Here is a 26,989-nt window from a genome sequence, read left to right on the forward strand (position 1 = left end):
TTACAGGAAAATGGTCTTTCAGCAGTCTCTCAAGCAGTCTTTCGATGAACTTTCAAAGGTCTTAATAGTCTTTCAATGATTTTTCGGCAGTCTCTCAAGATTTTTGCAGAGATCACTGCAAGACTCGTGAGAGATCATTGAAAGATCATTCAAAGACCAGGCAAAGTCCATGGAAAGAATTCTGAAAGATCACTTGTTGCATGAAAGATCTCTGAAAGACCATTGAAAGGTCTCTATAGGACTACTTTAAGACCAGTAAGACAAGAAATATAGGATCAGTCTTTCAGAGTTCTTTGAGGGGTCTTTCGGAGCCATTCCACAGAGATGACAAATTTCAGTAACCTTGAAGACCGCTGTAAGACCTCACCGATTATAAGTCTTTCAGTGGTCTTTCAATGGTCTCCGTTCTGTGGAAATGGGGGCCTTACGCATTGTGAAATGTGTTTTATTGGGCATTGATACAGATCTATTCATGGACATGATTCGATAGGTTATCCTGACATCAATGCAATATTTGCTAAATAGTAGATCTTGGGCCCAGTTTCACAAAGGTTAGTAATTGATCGTAGGGCTGATCTCTATGACTGATTGCATTGATTATTATGTATAATCAATTGTAAAAATCAGTCCCGTGATCAGTCACTAGGCTTTATGATACCGGCCCTTATGCCCTGAAATCATATTGAAATTGCTACACTTCTAGGTGCTTCACACCCCACATGGCATGTGTCAAGTTCGTAACAAAACTCAATAAAACTACAAGATTTTTTTTTTCATTTTATGTACATGTTTATGTGTGTGTCACTCATTACATTTTTTTTAAAAACCTTTATGTGCTTTTGTGACTGTCAGGGTGTCACAATGGCGTACTGCAATATCAGTTTTGTGCCTGCAAAATAATATATGTGCACAGGTATGGAGTGATGAATGAAATCATTGATGATGTCACTAATCTGTAAATGTTGTGTCTGTATATATATGCTAATTGTTTGCCAAATGGGGTTGTGATATATTTTCTTACGGGCCTTACAATTTTGTCACTTCATTTTTGTGTAGGTAAAAAGTGTCATTGTCTGTTCCTTATTCAATTTGTACATAAGAAAACAGAGGTACAATAGTCTAGAGGGAAAAGAGCATTTTCAGGATAACTTAAAACTGTTCGTCAGGATATAATCCCAGAAGCAAATTATCAGTGAAATCTGACGAAAAAGCAGCATATTGTAAAGTCATCTTCGTAGAAAATTAAAGTTGTGGGATTATTTTTCGAATAAAAATATATTTCTGAGTTGGGTAGATTGCTTATGATGCTGGTGAAGTCACATTTCACTATGTTGGCCATACTGTTGAGATGAAAACAGCTGAAAATATCATTTTTGTACCAGGAACAGGCACCTGATTTGCATAGAAATTAACAAATTGGCACCATTATGGCACTAAAGGCAAATTGTGACTGCAGCATCATTACAAAGCATTTGTGTCCCCTGAGTGAAATGGGCAGGTGTGACTTGAATTCAGATATCATAATGACATAAATCTTTCTTGGGATACTGTATTAATCAAAGTAAGGTTATTGCAGACAGATCACAACTTCAACCCCCCCCCCTTTTTTTGGGGGGGGGGCAACAATTTGCTCAGACTTTTATGGGCTTTGTACCTCTGGACAGGCTTTAAAAACAAAGTTAATTCATTCTTCACATATAGGGCCTATATTGTATTTCTAATTCTGTTGTATGGTATAATATAACCTCAGTTTATAAGTATTGCCTTCAAAAGTATGTCTTGCACTGACTTTGTAAATGAAATTGTATTCACCAGCTTCGGCTCACTTATTGTAAGTACGTGTACTGTATGCTCTCAGAAATGAAATGTTCAAAATATGTATGATAGTATGAACATATGTTTCACTCTGGTTGAATCGTACACTCATTTTTTCCACTGAATATACTGCATCTTTTTTTCTTGTATATAGCCATTATATCCTGTATATTAAGCAACCTCCATATGTACTTTACAATTTATGGGCTATTTGCATGCTGTATTGTAAACTGGAGTATTGATAAAGCTTGGTTTAATCAAGACTTCAATGGATATTGAAGAAAAGGATTATATAATATTAATATCAATGTATATAAATGGGAGATAATCAGTGCAATTTTGACATTATATTGGCTTTGTAGGAAAGCATCAGTAGCATAGTATTCCAAAAGTTGTTTAATTTATGAAGAAAATTCCAAGTCCTTTTAAAGTAGCTTCTGTATTCCACTGTAATGTGTAGTCTCATTTTAAGAAAAGAAATTTATGATATTTAAAATAAGTCTCTTATTTCAGTTTTCTTGTATATTTGAATGACAATCAAGGAATATAAGTTGCAACTCACTGGATATATTTATGGTATTTTAAAAAAGTATTCCACGATACATGATAATTTTAAAGATATGAGTATATTAATTCAAGGGACGATTCACTTTTATCATATGGTCTCCAGCTTTTTTTAAAGGTTTGAAAGACGATTTATTCCTAGCTGTGTAAAGCAGATTAAAAGTGTCTTGGTAATTTTTTATTTTTTTAAATAATGGATCAACTGTTGATCAGAGCATGTAATATTCAGGCACTATTTTGTTTTTGAATGGAAATCATATTGGGAAGGTGTACAACGTACGGAATATCACGACAATGGACATTCTTGTTCATGTTCAACTGACTGGTAGAGTAGAATGTACATTGCATTTTTAATTTGGACAGTATAATGATCGCTAATTGCCATCAATCTGATCCAGACATAATTCATGTGTATACCTTCAAGTTGACATCTGGGGGGTTTTTCACAAAGATTTAAATAAAGTCGCACTTAAATGCCCACGCGCACATAATATGCAACGAGCAAGCAATCTTATTGATCAATACGCAGTAGTGCCCGCCCTCTTGGCATGATCTGACCAATGCGGTCATGCCTTTTATATCGCGCGCAATTAGACATTTAAGTGCGACTTTGAGTAATACTTAAATCTTTGTGAAACGCCCCCCTGATATCTAGATCAATCATGATTATCCATAAGCTGGGTGGAGCTTGTACACACGACCTCTGAGACCAAGGGAAACTACTCCATGATACAGTAAACAGTGGTTTATTTCCAATTCGTCTAATGCCAATTTGTCCAATTGTCAACTCGTCTACTATCATTTGGTCTACTATGCACATGGTCTGATTGCAAATTCCTGTAATAACCAGTTGGTCTAGTCCATATGCCACTTGGTCTAATTGGACTACAGTAACTGTTAATTGTGCAAAATTAATGAAAATGAAATGGATATTAGAACGACTGGTTATGAGACGAAATGGGATTAGACAAAGTGGTAATTGGACCAAACGGTTAATGGAATGTTGATGGACGGAATCACATTAGACTAGATGAAGGTAGACCATGTGGTGAGTGGACGAGTTGTCAATAGAAGAATCGGCAAATTACTCAACAGTGTATGGGGCCACACCAATGTGTAAATTACTCCACGTATGCACACACACTGGCGAAAAAAAGGTGTAGAACTTTGTTTCCGGTGGTCTCAAAATATGTGCGTGGAAGCTCTATCCACCTATTGGTATCAATAAGATGATAAACTTCATATTTTCCTTTTACTACGCAAGATGAGGTGTACGGTTAACGTTTTACAAATTTGGAGGGATTTTTTTTTATAGTATTACAAATCCAGAATCAAATAGTAATTACTTAGTCCCACACACCTGAATACATGTTTGTAAAGTTGTAGCTATGCTAGTCTAAAGGCATTCGTAGTTTAATGTCATTTTATTTTCACTTATGGACACTCGTTCATACGAACGTCTAATTATATATGGTGCCTTCAAAGATATAAAACAAAATGTGTTTACAGGGAAAAAAAGTAAACAAATGTGGAAATGTTAAAATACAACATTCCTGAAATAAATGAATGTGCTGGAAAAATACACATAAAATGGAAATTATGTTTATGAAGTAGTATTTTGTTTGTGCATGGATGCCAAACATAGTTTGGTCAGGTTCTCACTATGACGCAACATACCACCATACACAGTGGTGCTCAAAAGTTACCCCACCAGAAAATTAAAATGACACTTAATTTTGCCTTGTTTTAGATACAATTGTGAAGTCGGCTGATAGAATATATTGCATTCAATAACTTCATTTCTCTGGCTTGCCAACATTGTAGTGCTGTTGTCTTCATTCGGCATGAAAGAGTGCATTTTGTGGTGGGGTTTACTAACTTTTGAGCACAACTTTATCTCTTTTGCAAAGAATAAGTAAAAACCATCTAGCTTTCAGAAAATAATAATTTTTCAAGTTGATTTAATCTATGAAATGCCAATATTTCAAAGAAAAAACAAATAATCCTGCAATTGATTGAAATACCTGATGACCCTGCATATTAATAATACAACGGAAGATCACCCCCCCCCCCCCCCTTAGAATAATCTTGCCAAGGTATAGTAGATATATCAACTTTTATTTTCAGTGCTTGTCCTAGATTTGGGGTTTCACCTGAAAAGCAGCATACATTCACTTCATGATTCAAGGAACGCCCATCCATAACTTCACCTTTATGGGGGGGGAGGGGAGAGGGGGATAATTATAATTTGTGCACTTTAAAGACAGAAAACACCAATATATACTATTGTGGTAGGACTTTCCTTAAGTGCAAGTTTTCATTACAGCAGCTGCCAAGGATTTGTAACATGTAAATCATATTCATGGGCAAATGGATGGTTAAACTTCACTTCAATGTTAATAATATGTGCATATATATCTTTATACCACATTTGCTTAAAAAATTTGCAAAAAAAACCCCAGAAACTATTAGCATAATACTTTTAAAGTGAAGTGTCAAATACAATAACCATACACCACATATTAATATGTGTGTAACTGCTGGGAACATAAATATCATTTTCCTATATATTTCCTATATAAGCAAAGGAGGGAGGGCCGTCATCATTGAGGTAGTATATCACACACTACACAACATCAAGCTCTCTGTTTCATTATTAACCAAATGCTTACTTAATCAGAATGGTCCATTTACAAAGTCTATGTGAATTTCAGAATTCAGTAGTTAATGGATTTACTAGAAAATCAACTTGTGGGAATGAACTGATTGATTTAGATACTCAGGAAACCTTGAGGGTGGTGGCATAAATAAGAATTTATAAAATGTCCATCAATGAATAATTTAACATCCATGGAAATACCGTTTGTTTGAATAGGCATTTCTTAATACAATACAGGTGGTAACATGTCCTCCATTGTTAAAATTGCGAAAAAGACATAACAGTGTTGAAGAGCATCCATTCTTGCTATTTCTTTCAGGAATTAGTAGCTATGCTATCACAGACCATCCATTCACAATTCAAAACACACCCTACAACAGACTCAAGAACAATACTGATGCACGAGCTAGACACAATAACGGGCTTCCGAATCCACCCCTTGCTCACGATAGTTCCTCCCTGCGTTTATACCGGATTATGGGATTAAGAGGGGTGTGGATCATGGTTTGGTAGTTGATGTCGGGGAAGTAGCCATCGACCAGGTCGAACTCGAATATCCTCAGCATGACGGACCAGATGGTCTTGATTTGAACGTAGGCAAAGTTCTCTCCGATGCATCGATGACGGCCAGCCCCGAAGGGTACGTAGGAGAACTTCTCGCTGTTGGATTTGCTCTCGTCAAGGAACCTGTAATGTGATTGACAATAAGGTGATGCAACCAGCTGTTACAAGTTCCTAAGGTTCCATGACATTTGCTCCGGTACAATTGCGCTGGTGGAAAATGTGCATGTTAAGCCAAACATAGAACCTATCCTCCAAAAAATGAACCCTTATCCTTATCTTTACCTTATTCTGAACCAAAAGCTAAAATACAATCCTGACTCTAACCCTATGCCTTCTGAGATATTCAGACTGGAGCATTTGTCGCAGAAGCAAATGTTATGTCACCGTTCCTAAGGGCATACTTGCTGTTGTACTCGGTTGTTATCAAGAGCATTGCTGGGCAGCACTGACACGATTGCAATATCATAAGCACACCATCACGAGCATCATTGGCATATTCACTATCACAATCACGATTCCCATCATCAAATTCATCACCATCATCACCGTCATCATCATCATCACCATCATTCATCATCATTCGTCATCATCATCATCATCATCTTTTCATCCGTCTGTTTTGAATTCTTATATCCTGGCATCCAGCTGTCTTTCAATCTCTCATTGACCAGAGATGAAGCCCATATCTTTATCACTACCAACATCATCACCATTATCTAGGTTAAAATCCTTATGGCAAGGTATCCAATGGTCCTTCAATCTCTGATCAACCGTTAAAACACACACCTCTATCACCACTTCTGTATCTGTACCCGTGTGGGTTAAAATCCAAATAGATCCAGGCATCCAAATTGTCTTTTAATCTCTAAATGACTGTTAATGAAACACATGCCTGCAACATACAATACACCTTCATCCTTACTACCATCATAGTATTCACCATCATCACCACCACCGGCTATCATCATCATATTTCCATCAGTCTGGGTTGACATCCTTAGGTCCTAGAATCCAGTTGTCCTTCAATTTCTAATTTCCCGTTGGTGACACACACCAGATCACAAGCAAGAATGGTAATTACCATCAGCACCAAACACCACCACCACCATCATCAACACTGCCCACCACCATTATCAACACCCCCACCACCATTATCAACACCCCCACCACCACTGGCTATCATCATCAAATGCTCACCTGTCTGATTTGAAATCCTTGGCCCCTGGCATCCAATTGTCCTTCAATCTTTGATTGACCATTGGTGACACACACACCTGATGGTCAGCAGGAATGATCATTACCACCACCACCAACCACCACCATCATCAACACCGCCAACCACCACCACCAGGTATCATCATCAAATCCTCACCTGTCTCTGTTGAAATCCGTCGGTCCTGGCATCCAGTTATCCTTCAATCTTTGATTGACCGTTGGTGACACACACACCTGATGGTCTGTAGGAATGGTCATTACCACCAGTACCAACCACTACCATCACCTTCATCATCCCCACCACCATCATATTCATCATCACCAACACCACCGGTTATCATCATCATCATCAAATGCTCACCTGTCTGGGTTGAAATCCTTAGGTCCTGGCATCCAGTTGTCCTTCAATCTTTGATTGACCGTTGGTGACACACACACCTGATGGCCAGCAGGAATGGTCATGCCCTTGTAGGTCTACAAGTGAATAATAGTTAAATAATCGACTGAACCTCATTTTTTCCACTGAAACTTTATGAATATTGCCAGTAATCCAGAGACCCAACATGTTCCCATGCCGGATCTCCCCCCCCCCCAAAAAAAAAAAAAAACCCAACAAATTCCAGGCTTCATACACTTTCATGTCCCTGCTACTAGTATAGAAGTATTAAGTTACCATCATAGACATAACTCTGTGCAATGGGAAAAGGAACACCAATCTAAATACCTTGCATGCATTACCAACCAAAACAAGACTTTCCTTGACAAAATATGATTTTTAACCCTAAATAGACTGGGCTATTTTGATGCCTAAGAAGACTAATGATCTCGGCCGTTGATCGCACATTTCTAGAATCATGACTTTTCAGAAGTTATAGACAATACCATAACCCCCCCCCCCCTCTCTCTCTCTGTCTTGCTTCAGGGGGAGGGGGGAATTAAAGAAATTCCTTGATGTGTGAAACCCTTCCAGAAGTATTAATATTTATAAAACTAAGACCACAGACACTCATGGACACCACTAGACTGCTTCATAAAATGGAATGGCCTTTGGCTATGGAGATTGATCAAGTGTCTTTAATACCTAGTTGGAAATAATGTCAAGGGCAAGCACCAAAACAGTACCCCTTTTCAGAAACGATGCTTGATCACACTGGCCTATTTTGGTTGACCATCAGAGTAAAAATCAATGTTTCTCCTTCTATCTTTTTCATCTTAATTCTGCCCCAAGAAAACGGTGCCATTTGCCTCCTGCACTCCCCCAAACCCTGAAAAAAAACCCCAGATTTATTCATTTATTTTATTTCCAGGCAAAAGACAACAAGAATATGTATAAGAAAAAGAAATTACCACCAACTAGTGCCTGAGGATGGCAAAAAACTAGTTTATGAAGCTCTCCTCACTAGTTCGGGTTCACAAATATACAAAAATAAAATCGGTATAAAATAGCAATAAACATTTAGATGCATTACTTATTAAAACAAAGAACTCAATAATAAAGAGTGTTTGTTTCCATGTGCAATTATAATATCCAGTCAATATGAAATGTTTACAAATGCATTTAAATAAACGTTATGCTATTATCAGATAGTAAAGCGGAGTCAGAAATGCACTGGATTGATACACTTACCAAGGAAGATTTAGCAACCCTCATCATGGTCATGATTGGTGGTCTCAGTCTCAGTGTCTCCTTGACACAGTTGTCCAGTAACTGCATGTCTTTCAGCTGAAACGAAATGCAAAATATTGTTCGCTGATTAAATCTCAACTGCTTGCAAAGCAAGTCTCACAAAATATACATAATTTGTGATCATCTGCCTCAAAATCCCCATTATAAATTGCCAGTAAAGGTTGTCTGCAATTAGCAAAGTTAGTAGATTTATACACAGAAATATGGATATCCTATCTGGAGAGGGATTCTTCTGCATACTGTCAAAACTTTGATGGTTAACATAAACCAAGCTTCATGAAGCAAACAGTTGGTGACTAATTTGTTCTTAGCCAATCAGGAGCGAGGATTTCAGTAGCTTATATCCGTTGACAGTGAAAATCACGGACTATGAAATCGTCGTCTGAGAAGCATTGTGACGTTAACTCGAAATTTTCGTCCCCGGGTCAATTTTTTGTTTTACATATCATCTTTTAGAGTTTTTACTTCTTTCGTTTGGTCTAATCGAAAAATCGCAAATTCAAAAATTTATTGAGATATCCATCAGAAACATATTGACATTAACTCATTTTGGCGCTGTTCTTGAAAAGCATATGTGCATTAACTCGTACGGTGCGGTGAGTTCTAGGTTAACGCCAGCATGCCTCTCAGACTTGTCCCAATTTTTAAAATAAATCACAGCGTTAACAGTTCGGTATTTTCTTCTTTTTGGTGAATCATGAGAGATTTCTTCTGACTACTTAAGGAATTACTGGAAAGTTTGTGCATTATACGGTGAACAACAAGAGTGGCCCCTTTGGTGCCAAGGGCATGAGAGGGAAACACCCCCCTGGCAACAAGACACAGGATTCGATCATAGAAAAGGTCAAAAGGCACATACCTACATTTCAAGTAATGAAATCTCAAATACTGCAAAAAAAACACAGAAAAGCAATTCCTTCCACCAGACCTTAACATGTCAACAATGTACAGACTCTTTACAGAGCAATATATTTCAGAAAATGTCCCATTTACAGAATATGTGTACAGACAAGTATTCAGGAAGTACTTCAATTTAGGCTTTCAGGTTCCTAAAAAGGATAGATGTAATAGATGCTCACAATTTGACTTGATGGATTCAACTGAAAAAGCAAATGCTGCTGAAGAACAGAAGAAACATATCACTGGGAAAGAGAGGGCAAGGAAAGAAAAACACACAGACAAAATGTGATGCAACACTGATCCTAGTTTTTAATCCTTCACATTTGATCTGCAACAAACACTGACTTGCCCTTGCTGAAATGCAAGTGTTTTCTACTCTAAGAGAAAGCTATCCTCTTACAATTTTGCAATGTATGACCAACGCACCAAAGAAGGTTTCTGTTATATGGGCCAGAAACTGAAGGCAAATGAGGGTCTTGTGAAATTGGTACATGCCTCATGTTACAGCTTCAGTCATTTCCTAAGAAAATCAAGCATGTGACTGTATATTTTCAGATTGTTGTGGTGGTCAGAACAGCAATAAATTTGTTGCAGCAGCAATGTGTTACTTGGTAAGAACCTCTTCACTAGATGTTATAGAACATAAGTTCTTGGAGAGTGGGCACACTCATATGGAGTGATTCCATTCATTCAGTTATTGAAAAGGCCCAGAAAAAAAGAAATATCTATCATCCAAACAAGTGGGATTCTGTGATTGAATGTGCAGAGAAGACCAGTGAGCCATATAAAGTTATCCATCTGGATTCATCAAAATTCATTGATCTGAAATCACTTGAATCAAAGATATTTTCAAACACAAAACGGGCGACTGATGGAGAGCTTGTAAATTGGCTGAAAATCAAAGTCTTGAAGTATGCAAAAGGATCATCCAAATACGATTCTATTCAAGCATGAGTTGGATGAAGATTTCAGATCAATCCGGGTGAAAACAACTAGGGAGAGGGCTGGGGATCTTGATTTGAAGGAGTTGTACAATGGATCCCTTGCCCATTTCACATGCCAAGATATGTGACCTTATAGCCCTCTGTGAATCAGGTGTTAACCCCAGAGTTTATCACAAATACTACAGAGAGTTGACATGTTCAGATGAAAAAGAAGCCAGTGAAGAGTAACTATTCACTTGTACTTCTTATTCAAGGGTGGACAGGTTTTCTAGTGAACCAAGTACAAAATGTGCTTGTTGATGCAACTTATAAATTCTTCATCATTTAACATTATTGTATATGATCCTTGCATCTGCAGATCTTGTTAAACATTCAGCATATGGCTTGAATATCACTCCCCCCATACACACATACAGTAGATATCAAGTTAATCTTCCTTTGACAGTGCCATGAATAACATATTTGCTGACCTGCCGAATATTACACTCCAGACATGCTATGGCATGTCTTATGAATTAAAGAAGTTGTACAACGGTTGTGCAATACATTAAGTGTTTAAGTTGTACAATACTTTAAGTAACATGCTATGGCATGTCTTATGAATTAAAGAAGTTGTAATAATAATAATAATAGCCATTTTTATAAAGCGCTTTTCCCAGAATGGCCCAAAGCGCGTTACAGCATATTATTACCCCGGTCATTGGATTCATTTCAATCAAGCATGAAAAGTGCACAATTTCCACTCCCTGGGGAGCATTCCTTGCATTCCTCGCAGCCACATTATGGCACTGGCAAAATCAAACATACAATATCTTTCGCATCCTACCGGGTACCCAATTAGCACCTGGGTCGAGAGTGGCAAAGTGTGGATTAACGCCTTGCCAAAGGACGCTAAACCGCGGTGGGATTTGAACACACAATCCTCTGTTTACAAGGCGAGAGTCAGAACCACTACACCACGGCTCTTCCAATGGTTGTACAATACATTAAGTGTTTAAGTTGTACAATACTTTAAGTAAAATGCTGTGGCGCATCTTGAGTTTTAGTCCTTGCTATGAGAGCAACCCTTAATCTAATTTTTACTGGCTGGGAGAGATTCAAGAAGCATAAGGGTGCTACGTAATTAACGCTCCCATGTGCGCCCACCAATCCACAAAGATTCAAGAAGCATAAGGTGCTAACTTTTCAACAGACTGTATTATCTGGAAATGCTCACATTTTCTTGTGATTCCTTGATATAGGTCCAAAGACATCTTCAAGTTTTTTGTGTGAAAATTTTAAGGAAACTATTCACGCAAATTTGCAAAATCCATCTTAAAACATTGTCCAAAAAACTTTAAAGAGCAATTTTCTCGAATTTTTTATTGCGCAGTACAATCAGTTAATGTCACTATGCTTCTCAGGCGACGAAATACTCCTCTGATTTACAACACAGAACCTCAAGGTACATTTCAACATGATGCATGGTTTTATTACAATGGATTAATAAGACTGTGACGTACCTGTTCATATGTGACCGGTGCTGATATATCCCCACACACTTTGGTTTGCTCTGCTATACATCGTTCCTGTACCAATCAAATAAAAAAAAAATAAAAAAAAATGTTCAAAAAAGTGTTCAACATACTAGTTCTCAGAAGAATTACAACTTTTCCCCATTTTTGGTCTTTGCAAGGTTTTGACCAATAATAAAGATTGATTTATTATTGTGCATAATAGAAAGCTCTCTCTATGCGCTTTACAGCGTAAGACACAAATATTAACATATATATAGTAGAAAACAAAGTAATTTAAGAATGACATACTGATACAACATTAAAATTAAACCAAGTATAATTCAATCAGACTTAGCATACTGTACATGTAAGACATTTGTCAATAACAAATAAGTATTTATGAATTATTTGTAAAATTGCAAGAAACTAGCTGTACATGGAATTATCTTAACATAATATATACATGATACTAGGATTTAGGCATGAAACGATTAAGTTGTGAGGAAGCTTAGCGAATGTGCAGGTGCAGTAGCATACACAGGATTTTTTAAAGGGGGGGGGGGGTTCAAGCTGAATGAAAAGGTGACAAGCAAAAAAAAAAGGTCAGCACAAAATTGGAGCTTGTTACGTACCAAAAAAGGGGGAAAGATTGAATACCTGTCAGCCCCCCCCCCATGAGTACGCTACTGTGCAAAGGGAGTGAATTCCAGAGTGTTAGGACTGCTACTTCAAAACCAACTTTTAAGTATCTCAGTGTAGGAAACAGGAAAAAAATTGTTTTTTGGAAATCAGAGTGAGAATACATTTAAACTTTCTTGAAGTGTCTTACAAAGATTTGCCATTTATAGATTCAAATAAAACCAAACTGAGATAATCTCAGATTTTGTTCAAAATAGACAGGAAATTTATATCAATCTTAATATGATTTTGATTTGATACAATATAAAGTCAAGTCAAGACTGATCTGAATTTCCTATTACAACTTTTGGTAAGAGGGGCCCTGACTGAGATATAATTGAGACAACAAGTGGAATGCCTCTGGCCGTCTCACCTGCATCACGCGGTTTAATATAGCAGCAGTGCTGACTTTGAATACTACTCTAACTCGCACAAGATGTTCAGTGATACATGGTTACTCTTATGTCCACTTTTTATGAACTAGACCAATAAACTTACAGAGATATGATGGTTATTCAACAAAAAACCCCAACATGGCCAAAGTTCATTGACCTTACATGACCTCTGACCTTGATCATGTGACCTGAAACTTGAACAGGATGTTCAGTGATACTTGATTACTCTTATGTACAAGTTTCATGAATCAGATCCATAAACTTTCAAAGTTATGATGGTAATTCAACAGATACACCCAATTCGGCCAAAGTTCATTGACCTTTGACCTTGGTCATGTGACCTGAAACGCGCACAGGATGTTCAGTGATACTTGATTACTCTAATGTAATCATTGACCCTAAATGACCTTTGACCTTGGTCATGTGACATGAAACTCATGCAGGATGTTCAGTGATACTTGATTAACCTTATGTCCAAGTTTCATGAACTAGGTCCATATATTTTCTAAGTTATGATGACATTTCAAAAACTTAACCTCAGGTTAAGATTTCGATGTTGATTCCTCCAACATGGTCTAAGTTCATTGACCCTAAATGACCTTTGACCTTGGTCATGTGACATGAAACTCTAATAGGATGTTCAGTAATACTTGATTAACCTTATGGCCAAGTTCTATTAACTAGGTCCATATACTTTCTAAGTTATGACGTCATTTCAAAAACTTAACCTCAGGTTAAGATTTGATGTTGACGCCGCCGCCGTCGGAAAAGCGGCGCCTATAGTCTCACTTTGCTTCGCAGGTGAGACAAAAATGAAATGAGTTGTTAACCTGTAGCAGCAATGAATCATAATTCAATTCTTTACAAATTTGGAATAAGACAGATGCAAGCTCTGGTTTGAATAGGGGCCATGGCATGTGGTACTCAACTATCAAAAATCATGTTGAAATAAAGAATGAAGTATACCTGAAGTTCTTTATCCCTAGCAACAAAGAATCCTAACCAAGCACTGGTTGTAGATGAAGTATGCTGACCAGCTAGGAGCAAACCTATACACATCCCTGCAATCTCGTCATCAGATAGGGGGCGCCCTGATTTGTAACGAGACTCAATCAGCGTTTGGAGCATGTCGTCTTCAACTCCGGTCTCACGTCGTTTGGCAATGGCCTGTACCAGGGTAAATACAACACAATTCAAATATTGAGTTGAGATTACATACGTGTGAGCAGGGGCGTCGATCCATTTTTCAGATTGGGGGGGCAAAATCATTAACGTTCCAAAGGCGCTGGATCGTACAAGACACCCACATATACACACGCACACACACACATATATATATATATATATATATATATATGACTCATGAGACACAGACACTTATTTCATCAACAAATTAATGCGAGCGCGAAGCGCGAGCTGATTTTTTTTTAGTATACTGGCAGGAAAAGCATGCCTGTTTAGAACTGTTTGTAGTAACTCATGAGGAGGATACATATCTCATTACACAGATAGTACGAGTGCCGAGAGTGAGCTAAAATTTCTTTATATTCTGACCTGAAAGCTTGATATTCTAAGCATTTTTGGTACCAATGATTAAGATTGGTATCTAAAAGAAGAATAGATGCGAGCGCGAAGCGCGAGCTGAAAATTTTGATTTTTCGATCTGAAAAAAATGACAGTTTAATGGACGTTTTTTTTATAAAGAACAAGATATATATCCAAGAAAAGATGAATGCAAATCGAAGCAGTTCTTTTGAGGCTTTAAAGTGAAAACGGGACATTTGCATTCTCCTATTTAATCATGAGAAGTATGGATTTCTGCTACAGCTGAAATTTTTTATATTCCAATCAGAAAAGCAGGCATTTTGAGCACGATTTTAAATTAAGAACGAGTTGTGTATCTCATTCTCGCTTGCTGAACATTACAATCTTGTTTTTTTTTGCCATATCCGGAATTATTGGGGGGACAAAATGATATGTTTGCCCCCCCAATATTTTCATTGGTGGGGCGATCGCCCCCCCTGCCCCCCCCAGGATCGACGCCTCTGTGTGAGAGTATTTTCATAAGATAGTCTCTCCTAATTATATTTTAAGCAGCATTGTGGTTTTGTGATTAAGTCTAACACTATGGATCTCAAGTTTGATTTCTGTACATATACATTTTATTTATTGTATTTATTGATATACTCATATTCCACAAATCTTCATTATGAAGTACACTTCATAATGAATAATTTTTACAATGAAAAGATGCATCAACTGCATAGCATAACACTACATTGAAACGTACCAATGAAATAGGGATAAAAAAGTGGAGGGGCCTACTGATAAGCCAAGCTTGTAAGATGTAGGCCCCCTATCAAAATTTTATACAAGGGTAATATGATATAAGTAGAGTAAAATAATCAGCAACATTCTATAAATTTATATAGAAACAAGTGGAATGCCTCTGGCCGTCTCACCTGCATCACGCGGTTCAATATAGCAGCAGTGCTGACTTGAATACTACTCTAACTCGCACAAGATGTTCAGTGATACATGGTTACTCTTATGTCCACTTTTTATGAACTAGACCAATAAACTTACAGATATGACGGTTATTCAACAAAAAAACCCAACATGGCCAAAGTTCATTGACCTTACATGACCTTTGACCTTGATCATGTGACCTGAAACTGGAACAGGATGTTCAGTGATACTTGATTACTCTTATGTACAAGTTTCATGAATCAGATCCATAAACTTTCAAAGTTATGATGGTAATTCAACAGATACACCCAATTCGGCCAAAGTTCATTGACCTTTGACCTTGGACATGTGACCTGAAACGCGCACAGGATGTTCAGTGATACTTGATTACTCTAATGTTCAAGTTTAATGAACTAGACCAATAAACTTTCAAAGTTATGATGGTAATTCAACAGATACCCTGATTCGGCCAAAGTTCATTGACCCTAAATGACCTTTGACCTTAATCATGAGACCTGAAACTTGCACAAAATGTTCAGTGATGCTTGATTACTATTATGTCCAAGTTTCATGAATCAGATCCATAAACTTTCAAAGTTATGATGGAAATTCAACAGATATCCCCAATTCGGCCAAAGTTCATTGACCCTAAATGACCTTTGACCTTGGTCATGTGACGTGAAACTCATACAGGATGTTCAGTGATACTTAATTAACCTTATGTCCAAGTTTCATGAACTAGGTCCACATATTTTCTAAGTTATGATGACATTTCAAAAACTTAACCTCAGGTTAAGATTTCGATGTTGATTCCTCCAACATGGTCTAAGTTCATTGACCCTAAATGACCTTTGACCTTGGTCATGTGACATGAAACTTTAATAGGATGTTCAGTAATACTTGATTAACCTTATGGCCAAGTTTTATTAACTAGGTCCATATACTTTAGAAGTTATGATGTCATTTCAAAAACTTAACCTCAGGTTAAGATTTGATGTTGACGCCGCCGCCGCCGCCGTCGGAAAAGCGGCGCCTATAGTCTCACTTTGCTTCGCAGGTGAGACAATAAAACTGTAACATGAATGTATATACACTATGTACAAAATTACATATTGACTTTAAAATAATCAACACTACCGTGGATAAGTATGAAGTTCACAAAATTGATTGAATCAGTAAGAATTCAGAAGAAATTTTTTGATGAGTAATTTCAATCGGCTCAGATTAGAGTTTTGGTCCTGTGGAAAATACAGTTTTGCTAGAAAAGAATGTTCTACTTTTAGTGATAAAACCTACCAAATCAGTCATTAATGTACATTGTTTCCTTGAACAGAGATTCTTGGTTGGATTAAGTAATTAAAAGAAACCTGTCTATATTAAAGCACAACTCCAAACTCCAAACCACTTTTCTTGTCCCTCTTGACTGATTTCAATATACACATCTTTCTTTGTATTACAACTACAATAACAAGATTTCAACAATAAAATTCTTCTTATTGCATCATGAATATTATGCTCTCCTATAAAAATAAAACCTAAACATGACATATCATAAAAGTGGTGTTGTGGTTATGATTCTCAAATGGTAATCAGAGGGTCGTGAGATTGAATTCCACCAAGACACTTTCGTCCTCTGGGATCCTGTCATTTCACACTTGGCTACTCTCCACCCACCCAGGTGCATCCAATGGCACGCGAACATCAACGTTGTTGGATAAGCAATTAGCGAGTCTTAACAGTATGATGCCGGATTACTCCCCAGGGAGAGGAGATTGTGCATACACCAACCAGAATACGATTACCAGGGTAATGCTACATGTGTATTAAAGCATCTCTGCCCTAGTTAATGATAATGATGATGATAATGATGATAATGATGATGATGATGGTAATGATGATGGTGGTGGTGATGATAGTGATGATGATGGTGATGATGATGGTGGTGTTGATGATGGTGATGATGGTGATGATGGTGGTGATGATGATGATGGTGGTGATGATGGTGGTGATGATGATGATGGTGGTGATGATGATGGTGGTGATGATGATGATGATGATGGTGGTGATGATGATGAAGATGATGATGGTGATGATGATTATGAAGGTGATGATTATGATGATGGTGATGATGATGGTGATGATTATGATGGTGATGATGAGAATGATGATGATGATAAAGATGATGATGAACAGCATTTGTATAGCGCCATTTATTTGTAATAAAACATTCAATGGCACCGGCTCCCCAATACGTCACACATTTTTCAAGCGGTTGCTGGAAAAGATGGGTCTCAGTTCAGATTTGAAGGTCTCAATGTTGTTACAATCACAGAGTTGGACTGGTAGAGAATTCCACAAACAAGGAGCAACTGATGAAAAAGCTCTATCCACTTAAAGATCCAGACCGGACCCAAAAATGAAACTGACAAATTATATACCAATCGAAAGCTTATAAGCTACTAAATACAGAAAGGTATGCTTTATGCATTTTCACCGCTTCCCAGCTGAGTATTTTGCTTAAGAATATTCCAATTATCGGGCTTCAAACCCCGTTTAGAAAATAGGCTTTATTGTGCTTTTCACCTGCCTCGAGACCGTGACGTCACGTTGTGTAAGAAGCGTCGTGATTCCATAGGTTTGTACACAGAAAAACTGGGTGATTTTTTTGCTTTCCAGATAATGATAATGATAATTCTCTTCACCTCTATCACAGAGGGATATCACATATATTTTTTCCCACAAGGTTGAATTTATGAAATCTACAGGTTTGAACTATTTTTTTGCCATATTCTATATCCTGCTTATTTGGCGTAGATTTCAATTCTATCTGCATTTTGATTATGTATAACAACTTTTCCTGACATAGCAATTTAGGCCCAATAAGAACCAAACAAAGAAATCACAAAAAAGGTAGTGAATAGTTGTAGGTTTACAACAATTTGAACAGTGAATAATTTTGAGTTCCATTTTCATCTGAAAACGAAAAAAAAAATGGATTCATAACATGGAAATGGAAGAAAATACCCAATGCTTTTGTACACAAACCTATGGAATCACAACCCTCCAGACACAACGTGACGTCATCATTTCCAGGCGACGTGGGGGTGCTCAATCGAAGCGTAATTTGGAGGAGCAGTTTCTTTGATTTTTATTTAATATTTTTAACTATTGGAAGGAGATATATGTAATATTTTTGGTATATTTGTATTGTATGAATCATTACCTTTATTTTGATATACATGTATGATTGTTTTTACACCGGTCAGGGTCTTTAAGTTTTCAGCAGGGTGCTAGGCAGCAGAACGAGGTCAAATATCTTGGGACTACAGGTCCCTGCCTTACAAAGTGTTCCGATTGATATGATCAACCACAACTATGGACGGCCAGTAACGTCAACATCCAAAATGCATCTTTGTTCAAAATATTTTTAGATATTATGTACATTCATGAATTTATCGTTGCCTTGAAGATTCAGTGTGATTCTTTTTGTTTACTAAAGAGATTTCCTATTAAAGAAATTATGGTATGGATGGATTTCCATACAGTTGAGATTGATTGGATCAATCATAACTGTTTGTAAGACGGGGCCCAGAAATCTGTTCTGGGTCTACTGTACAGTAATTAAAAATAATATACAAATATTCCAGGCTTGGAGTAAGTATAGCAGGAATTATTCATCCGAGGTTGGACTGGCATTACTATTTTTCCAGAGGGGTGAATCCCCCGAGGGAAAAATAGTAATTTTGCCAGTAACCAAGGATGAATAATTCCCTCTATACTTTTGAAATAAAGGCCTGGTATATTTGTTTTATATCCTACTTTAATAAGTTAGAGCAATCATAGATTTTGTACTTAGAGTTCAACCTTTTTTAATATGAACCAAGATAACCCTGCTGCACTGACTGACCTACTTATCCTGAAGCCATGCGCTCAGCGCGCGGAACGCGTATTAGTGCTTGCGCCGTCATGATCTGTGACATCAATGATGGAATAGTCGACTATTCCATCATTGACGTCACGGAATAGCACATTTTCTCGGTGGGCGTTTCATTTTCGACATCACTGCAAAATAGTGAGAATGTTTGGTCACATGATGCTATTTAAACCAATCAGCATACATGATTTGATTTATGTAAGATATAAAACAATTTATACAGTAGAAACATCTTACCTTGTAGAATATTTGTTTGATTTTCTTATGAGCTCTATCTCTCCTTAGAAAGCTTGGGAATGGTATCCAGCTGGGAGCCAGCCAGGCAAGATGGGTGAACCCACCATCAAGATCCGCATACAGCTGAGCTACCTCCTCATTCAATACACTCCGGATCTCCTTCCCTAAGGGTCAAAGGTTAAACAAGACAGTTATAGAAAGTTTTAAAAATATTTTACCTTATTTTAGTGAAGTCATTCTGGGTGATTTCATAAGTCGCCCTCCCTCATGGCTACTATTGTTCAAGCAGTTACCCGCTCATTATAGCTGGCCCCTGCATTTTTACCAAACTTATTATTTTACATGCTTTATGTATGCTGTTTTCAGTCTTATATAATATTTATCTGTTCAATTGTCACACAAAAATCTACTCATTTACGTCATTGTTATTGTATCAATTTTTTTCATTTGTTATTGATTTATAAATAAAATGTACAAACTCCTGCAAAAAAAGTCTACAATTTCAAAAGGTACAAGAATATACTTGTGTGTTGAAGGGGGGGGGGGGGGTGGTTGGTTACTGAAGTTTACATTACCATCAAGAAGGAAGTAAATGTTTTATCAACCCCCCCCCACATCCATACACATGCTCTCTCTCATAATCACAAACACATGAACCTTGATTTCTCCAGTCTATTGATTTGAGCAAACAAAAAATATTCCTGATTATCATATGATATCAAATTTACTTTATAAGCAAACATTTAGGTTTGGAATAGGTTTAGAGTTCAAACGTGCACAAAGCATCCATTGCTTTAAGGTGTGTGATCTCATCGAGGACAGCAGGTTCAAGTTCATGTCACATCAAATAGATCATGGAGTTATTTTCTTAAATGCATGCCGTGAACGGGCAACAGTATTAGGGGTCTTTTGAAATATCTGAAGTTCTTTCTTTATTATGAATGTAAAATAACATACAAGAAAGAGTGAAGATCGTAAACAAAAGAGAGTTATCTCGTAATCTTTTGTTTAAATTGATATGTTGATTATGACTTATTACTTTAAGCTTGCACTCAGGGGTCCCTCAGACAGGACTCAAAGCCTTAAGTCCTCACAGGTCACAGATTGCAAGAAAATATACTTACTGTACAATACAAATTCACAAGCAATATTGATATTCCTTGATGAGTGTATTATATTATTTGAATATCTTCTTACCATGCAGACATCTGCTAGCAGTCAGAATGATCAGCTCAGATAAAGCAACAAAGAGATCTGAAAAAAGTGAAAGATCAGAACAATAATTAAGGCACAATTTTCTGTGAATAACTTCAGTGAAATATATTTATTATATCTACATTATATAGTCTACTATTAAATGTAATTAGTTTCCTCTTTGCATACTTGACCAAAAGTTGTCCTTATTTCAAAATACAGTATTTAAAATGAATGTGATTTATTTCTTTTACAATATTGCTGAAATCAACTACAATGAAAACACACAAGTTACAAGAAACTACATGCTAACACTTCACCTGTTCTATTTTTCATAATTTTAGTCGTTCCGATGTATTAAGCGCTATATAAAAGCGGATTTTTATTATATCACTACTTATAATAATATTATCTTACTCTTTTCACCGCTGTTCCCCCATCTGTTGAAGTACTCCCTCGTTTCCTCCTCTATCAGTGGTATATGTCTCTTGAACTGCTGGATGTTGAGACCAGTCTTAAGCATCTTCTTCTGCTCCAAGAACACCTACGAGCAATCAACCAGTACATGATTCAATGAGAGTCTTGGAGAATGTTCACAATTCCAGGACAAAGAAGAGATCAGGGGCCTGTCTTACAAAGAGTTACGATTGATCCAATCAATCACAACTATGGATGGCCAGCAACGTCAACATCTATAATTCATGTTTGTTCAAAATATTTTCTGACTGATGTATACTCATGCATTTATTGTTTTCTTGAAACTTTACCATGCTTCTTTGTTTATAAAGGACATTGGGCAAATTTCCTGTAGAAAAAATTATGACACTGATGGATTTCCATAGAGTTACGATTAATTGAATCAATCGTAAGTCTTTGTAAGACAGGGCTCAGGAACCTCTTGAAGGAACATCTTCATGTACTAACATAAAGCAGTTTCAGATTTGAGACAAAACATCTGTGACTTGTCTTTGTGTCATCTTGGGGCTTGGGAAAAATTGTTAATAAAGTAATGGCATATTTTTAAACACTATTGCCTCTATTTTGAACTTAGGTTTACTTTAAACTCTGGTCTAAGTTTCTGGTTTGAATATGGATAGCCAATTTTTACATAATCTCTAACAGCAGACGTTCAATTTCAGCTCATTTGACACCCAAATCTTTTTTAACTGTCTGATAATAACAAGATGGTTGTTTTCACCACTAGGAAAGACCACAATAAACATATGAAACATGCAATGTAAACACAATTTTGACATTTTTGCCTTCCCACAAGATTAGCAAAGAATTAGACCATGGCCTAAGTGAAACTGGACTTCTGGGTGCGGGCAAATGAAATCGACAAGACTGGACATACTGGATTGGGGACATCATACGCCACGCCTTTCCCGAAGACAGGGACGGTAAGATTGCTGTAGACTTCTTCCGCGTTCAGGTTCTCATTCTTGCTGTTGAAGAGGAGAGCACTGGCCTCCGATCCAATCAGGTAGGTGAAGGTCTTGCCGACCATCGTGAAGGAGAATACATCTCCATACTGTAAGGAGAAACAATAAAGGTTAATGTTATTGTTAAATGGGGATTCCAACCGTTTTCAGAGGAAAAAGAAAAATCAGGCAAGTTGACAGGTGAAAGTTTTTACAATATCGGACAATCAATAAGAAAGTGGTAAATCACTATACCCATACTCCAAATTGGTCGCACATGTGATGTCATAGTGATGTAAGGTATGGACTTCTCTTCCATGTACTCCAATTCATAAAATGGCTAATGTCATTTTTTTCTTCAAGTTTTACTTAAAATCATATTTTTCTTTCATCAGGACATAAAACAATATACTACCTGGGTTATATCTAGATCACTGGCCAAAGGTAATGGTGGCAGTGACAGTGACGGGTCACTCAAGAATGAGATGTACAATCTCAATGAAACTTCCAAGTCGTTCACCATAAAGGGTGTCTATGAAACTGTTGTCATTTATTCAACTTTACAACTTCAAATTTTGGCAGTGTAACAAAAAACTTTCAGATAAGTTGATTTTCAAATTTTTACTTTTTGTAGACCAAATTACTATTTTGTATATTATTTTACAGAGTACCTCCCTGGGTGACTTACTGTTGGTTTTGGGGTGCTGGTCACTTATGTAAGGGTTGTGCGAATTAAAATATGAATAAATAAAGCAAATTCAAGTTTTGAAAGTCTAACCAATGTCTATGTTATAAAATTACTTTACATTATAATTGGATAGAAGATGGGAAATTATCAAGTGCTGTTGAGGCAGCTAGAGGTCATATTGACATCCATTTTCAACCACACCTTACCTTTTCATAGGCATTCTCCAAGAAGTCAATAGGACTCTGGTTGAAAGCCACTGCTTGGCCAAGGAATGGAATACCGGCCGGCAGACGAGGGGGGAGTTTAATGTCCTGCAAGAAAATAAAATACAAGGCAGAATTTATTTATCTAATACCAGTCCAAAGACAAGATCCACAACCACATTGAATTTTTTTCGCTATATAAAGAGCAGTGTCAGAATATAAGCTCAAACTATATTAACCCTAATGCAGCAGATACATTCACTGACACCAATTTCATGACAATACATGTAAGTCTCTATTCAGCTGAAAAAATCATAATCATAATGTGTTCCTGTGTAAGTTTTGTGTGTGTGTATAATAAGAGTTTCTTAATTGATTTGTTGTAAATGACAATTAATTAATCACAATGACTTGTAAAGAGTAAAGATTTATTATACTAGTCACATTAAACTAGTATAAAATGACAATAAAAAAAATAAAACCTTTGCATACCCAACCTAACAGAGCTACCAAGTCTCACGCATTATGCTTGAGACTCAAGCATTTTGGACTCTTGTTCATCCCCTCAAATTTCTGTCTCACGCAACTATCACAGCCTATCCCCATATACATTGTACACAATGTCTGTGATCTCCCTCAGATTCACAGAAAATCTCACGCATAGCTGGTCTTTGAACTCGGCATCTCTGACCTAAGTTATTCACATTACATTAGTCATTAATATAAGAAACGTATCTCTCCAAAATAAACTTAATCATCATGTGTACCACTCCCTCCGCCCCTTTCGCAATTTTTCATTCTATAAATCGCCTTGTCACTAATTCACGTGCTGTTGCATTCATTTTTACAGACATGATCTATTAGAATGACATCAATTACCCAATCTCTGTTAAACTGAGATGTTTTGTTAAACCAAATGAAATTGAAAAAGCGTCATTACGTCAAAACCCCCTTTGGACAAAGACCACAGTTCAGATTGCAAACTGCGGTGTTGTACCCCATTTTCCATTTGGATCTCTTAAAAATCATTTCCAAGCCCTTGTCAACCGCACTTGGCCAAGTAATCCAGGGGTAATCCCCGCTGTCTCAATTTCACCCCCACAGGCCAGTATATGAGCGTTGAGCAAAGGACGAAAAGATAAACAACAGCTGTGCTATTACGTAAGACTTCTCTGCCTGTAGTAGGACCTTCGGAATGAAATTATTGTATTCCATATTTAATCACGTTTTCAAAGGCATATTGTATTCAGTGATCCAATGTTAGTCCATTTTCAATTCCAAACGAAGAAAATCGACCTCGAAATAAGGAAAGCAAATAAAAATGATGGCATGCTTACAGGGACCGCACTGAGCGCTGCGCATGCATCCCATCGTGTGTGGCCCCCTGTTGTGACTGTATGTTGTGTTATCTTCGGACCAACGTCAAGAAACAGGTGTTTTGATACTTAAATTGCTTGCTTGAGGCAGTTACGGTTTGTCGTGCTTGGAGAAGAGAATTGTTGAGAAGGGGAACTGGGGTATAGTGTTCTCAAATGGAAGTGTTTCGTCATATGGTAACAAAATCACCTTTTTCATGGGGCGAGTTCAAGACGCATGGCCCAATCTATGGTTCCAAAATCCTTTGCCTTGGCAAATTGATACTACTTATACATTCAGACACTTTGATGGTCATTTAACTGGATTCTATATGAACTCACTTTAAAATTGTTATACCCAGTTGTTGTTGTGTGTCCGGACTATCAATTTTAGAAAGTCACTTGGAAAAAATACACGGGAAGTTTATCAATTTCTATTACAAAATGTCAGGAAATATACAGAGAACAAAATTGAAGATGATTAATATTGAATTCGTATTTTTTTGTAATCCAGAGACAAACAAGAAGGCTTCAAAAACATAAAAGGTCCGGATTCCCGACCCCCCCCCCCCCATCCTACAACTTGCAGGCACAACACTGGCATCTTTAATTTATTCGTTAAACCAGCAAGACAAAATTTTCCAAATTTCATAATCCTCCTCTTTTGAATCATTTTTTAAACCAATGATTCTCAAGCTGCCGATTCTCATGAATGAGCTGCAAAATTACCTTGTTTTGTGGTCCAAGAAGACTCTTAAAAGCCCATGCAATTCCAAGGACAAAGATCGTTGAAACAAGAATCATTGTCGCCAATGTCATCTCTCCAAATACACCGCCCACAGACTCGAAAATATTCACGAAATTCGCCATGTTTGCAGCTCAAATGACACTTAATATGACCTGAGAAAAGAAAGATTTAAGTCAACAAATTGTCATAGACTATCAAAGATACTTTCTTTCGTCGAAATTATAATGTCAATATACAAAGAAAGATATAAATTAGGACAGATGAATGTTACCTTCAGAAAGACAAAGTCAGGACATCGGGCCTTGGGCAAAATATCACCGGAGTGTCGTCGGCAACGTACGGGAGAGTAGCGGGCTACTAAAAAACCTCGACTCGGTAGAGCGCTTACAGTTCTAGCAGACGCCTTTTTGTTCATGGCATGCTCACGCAGAGATAGTGCGATACGTTACCTTTGACCGAAAGACCCTCGGATGGTACTTGGACTCGTTCATTTTCAGAGATGGGGGATTCTTGGATAGTAAATGTGTTTGCATTGTAAATTTGAGAAATTTCATTAGGTTAGTGTTTTGAAGATTTTCCAGTAAAGTCCATTTAGTAATTAATTATTTGAGATTATTTATCATAAGAAACAAAAATATGTGTAATGTACGAACAATTTGAACATTATGGTCTGGAATTAGACGACGCAAATTGAAGATGTACTGTACACTGATCAGTGGTATTGTACAACGCCTACTTAGCTTGTTATACGCGATCAAATGGGAGGCTGAATGTCACACATTCGTACCGTTGCACACAAGACGTACCATCCAAAATGTACCGTCCAAAATGTACCATTGCACGGCTTTAGAAGGTGACGTCACAATGCGATTTCATTGAATAAGGTGACAATGACAATGACAATGACAATGACAATGACAATGACAATGACAATGACAATGATTTATTTACCCATGTCACCCTAATTCGGGTATTGGGGATATTATCATACAGAACATAACATATTCAAAATCATTTCAATTATATTTACAAAGTATTTACAAATATATACAATCACATGTTACAGAGTAATTGAATAAATACTACATGAAATTATTTTAGAGACGTAAAAGTAAAAGGAATGATGTGTCTCTAAATCAATTGGTGAGAGAAGGAGGAGAGACAAAATAGGAAAAGAAGGAAAAACAAAAGGGGAAGAGAGAGAGAAAAAAGAAAAGAACAAAAAGACAAATGATTGTAATAACAATAATTGTTAAAAGAAACAGTACTAACAATGATAATAAATAAATACGAATGAATGCGTGTTATAGAATTGAAAAAGTTGGAACTGCAATGCAAAGGCACCGATATGTGTATTTAACGTGGTTATATATATAATTATATTGGACTTTGGCATAAAAATTGATAAAAATTTATTTTAAGAAATTAGAGAGAATTAAAATTTAATTTATCCTTTACCTAATTATTGTTTATTTACATATATACATGAGCGTGTTTTCAAATAGAAAATGTTAACATAAATATTTTATTTGTTTATTTATTAAACTTATCCATTATAATGCTACAAAATTTTGATAAATTTATTAATGTTGACATTTTGGAAGAATTGAAAAGCTTAAACATTTTCAATGCATTTGGACGGCTTGTATAGGAACCATCAATATATTTCTTTCTTGCTGTAAGAAATGCAGGGCACTCGAACAAATAATGAAATTCATCACCCAGCTTTGATGTATTACATATAGTGCATATTCTCTGTGATCGCTCGATATTTGCAAATCTACCAGATGTTATTGGCAGACGGTGGTTTCCACACCGGAATC

General features: G+C 36.8%; 1 protein-coding gene across 1 annotated transcript; it reads right to left on the reverse strand.

Moving 5' to 3' along the window:
* Positions 1–94: 94 nt before the first annotated feature.
* On the reverse strand, positions 95–25,625 carry LOC121413849 (lanosterol 14-alpha demethylase-like). The gene is made up of 12 exons (XM_041606820.1): positions 25,438–25,625; positions 25,148–25,318; positions 23,067–23,171; positions 22,106–22,282; positions 21,169–21,295; positions 20,755–20,811; positions 19,558–19,721; positions 13,884–14,084; positions 11,851–11,916; positions 8,445–8,540; positions 7,179–7,291; positions 95–5,725 (listed from the first exon to the last, which is right to left on the reverse strand). The coding sequence occupies exons 2-12, from the start codon at positions 25,286–25,288 to the stop codon at positions 5,482–5,484; spliced, it is 1,491 nt and encodes a 496-aa protein (XP_041462754.1). The 5' UTR covers positions 25,289–25,318; positions 25,438–25,625; the 3' UTR covers positions 95–5,481.
* Positions 25,626–26,989: the final 1,364 nt, after the last annotated feature.

This window comes from Lytechinus variegatus, chromosome 4, assembly GCF_018143015.1.
Source record: "Lytechinus variegatus isolate NC3 chromosome 4, Lvar_3.0, whole genome shotgun sequence".
NCBI lineage: Eukaryota > Metazoa > Echinodermata > Echinoidea > Temnopleuroida > Toxopneustidae > Lytechinus > Lytechinus variegatus.

Coding starts and splice junctions, on each gene's coding strand:
- LOC121413849 (XM_041606820.1), bottom strand. CDS start 25,288: ATGGCGAATTTCGTGAATATTTTCGAGTCTGTGGGCGGTGTATTTGGA. Junction 11,917..13,883: donor CTAGGGATAAAGAACTTCAG/GTATACTTCATT, acceptor TGATTGGTACAG/GAACGATGTATAGCAGAGCA. Junction 7,292..8,444: donor GGGTTGCTAAATCTTCCTTG/GTAAGTGTATCA, acceptor ATTCACTTGTAG/ACCTACAAGGGCATGACCAT.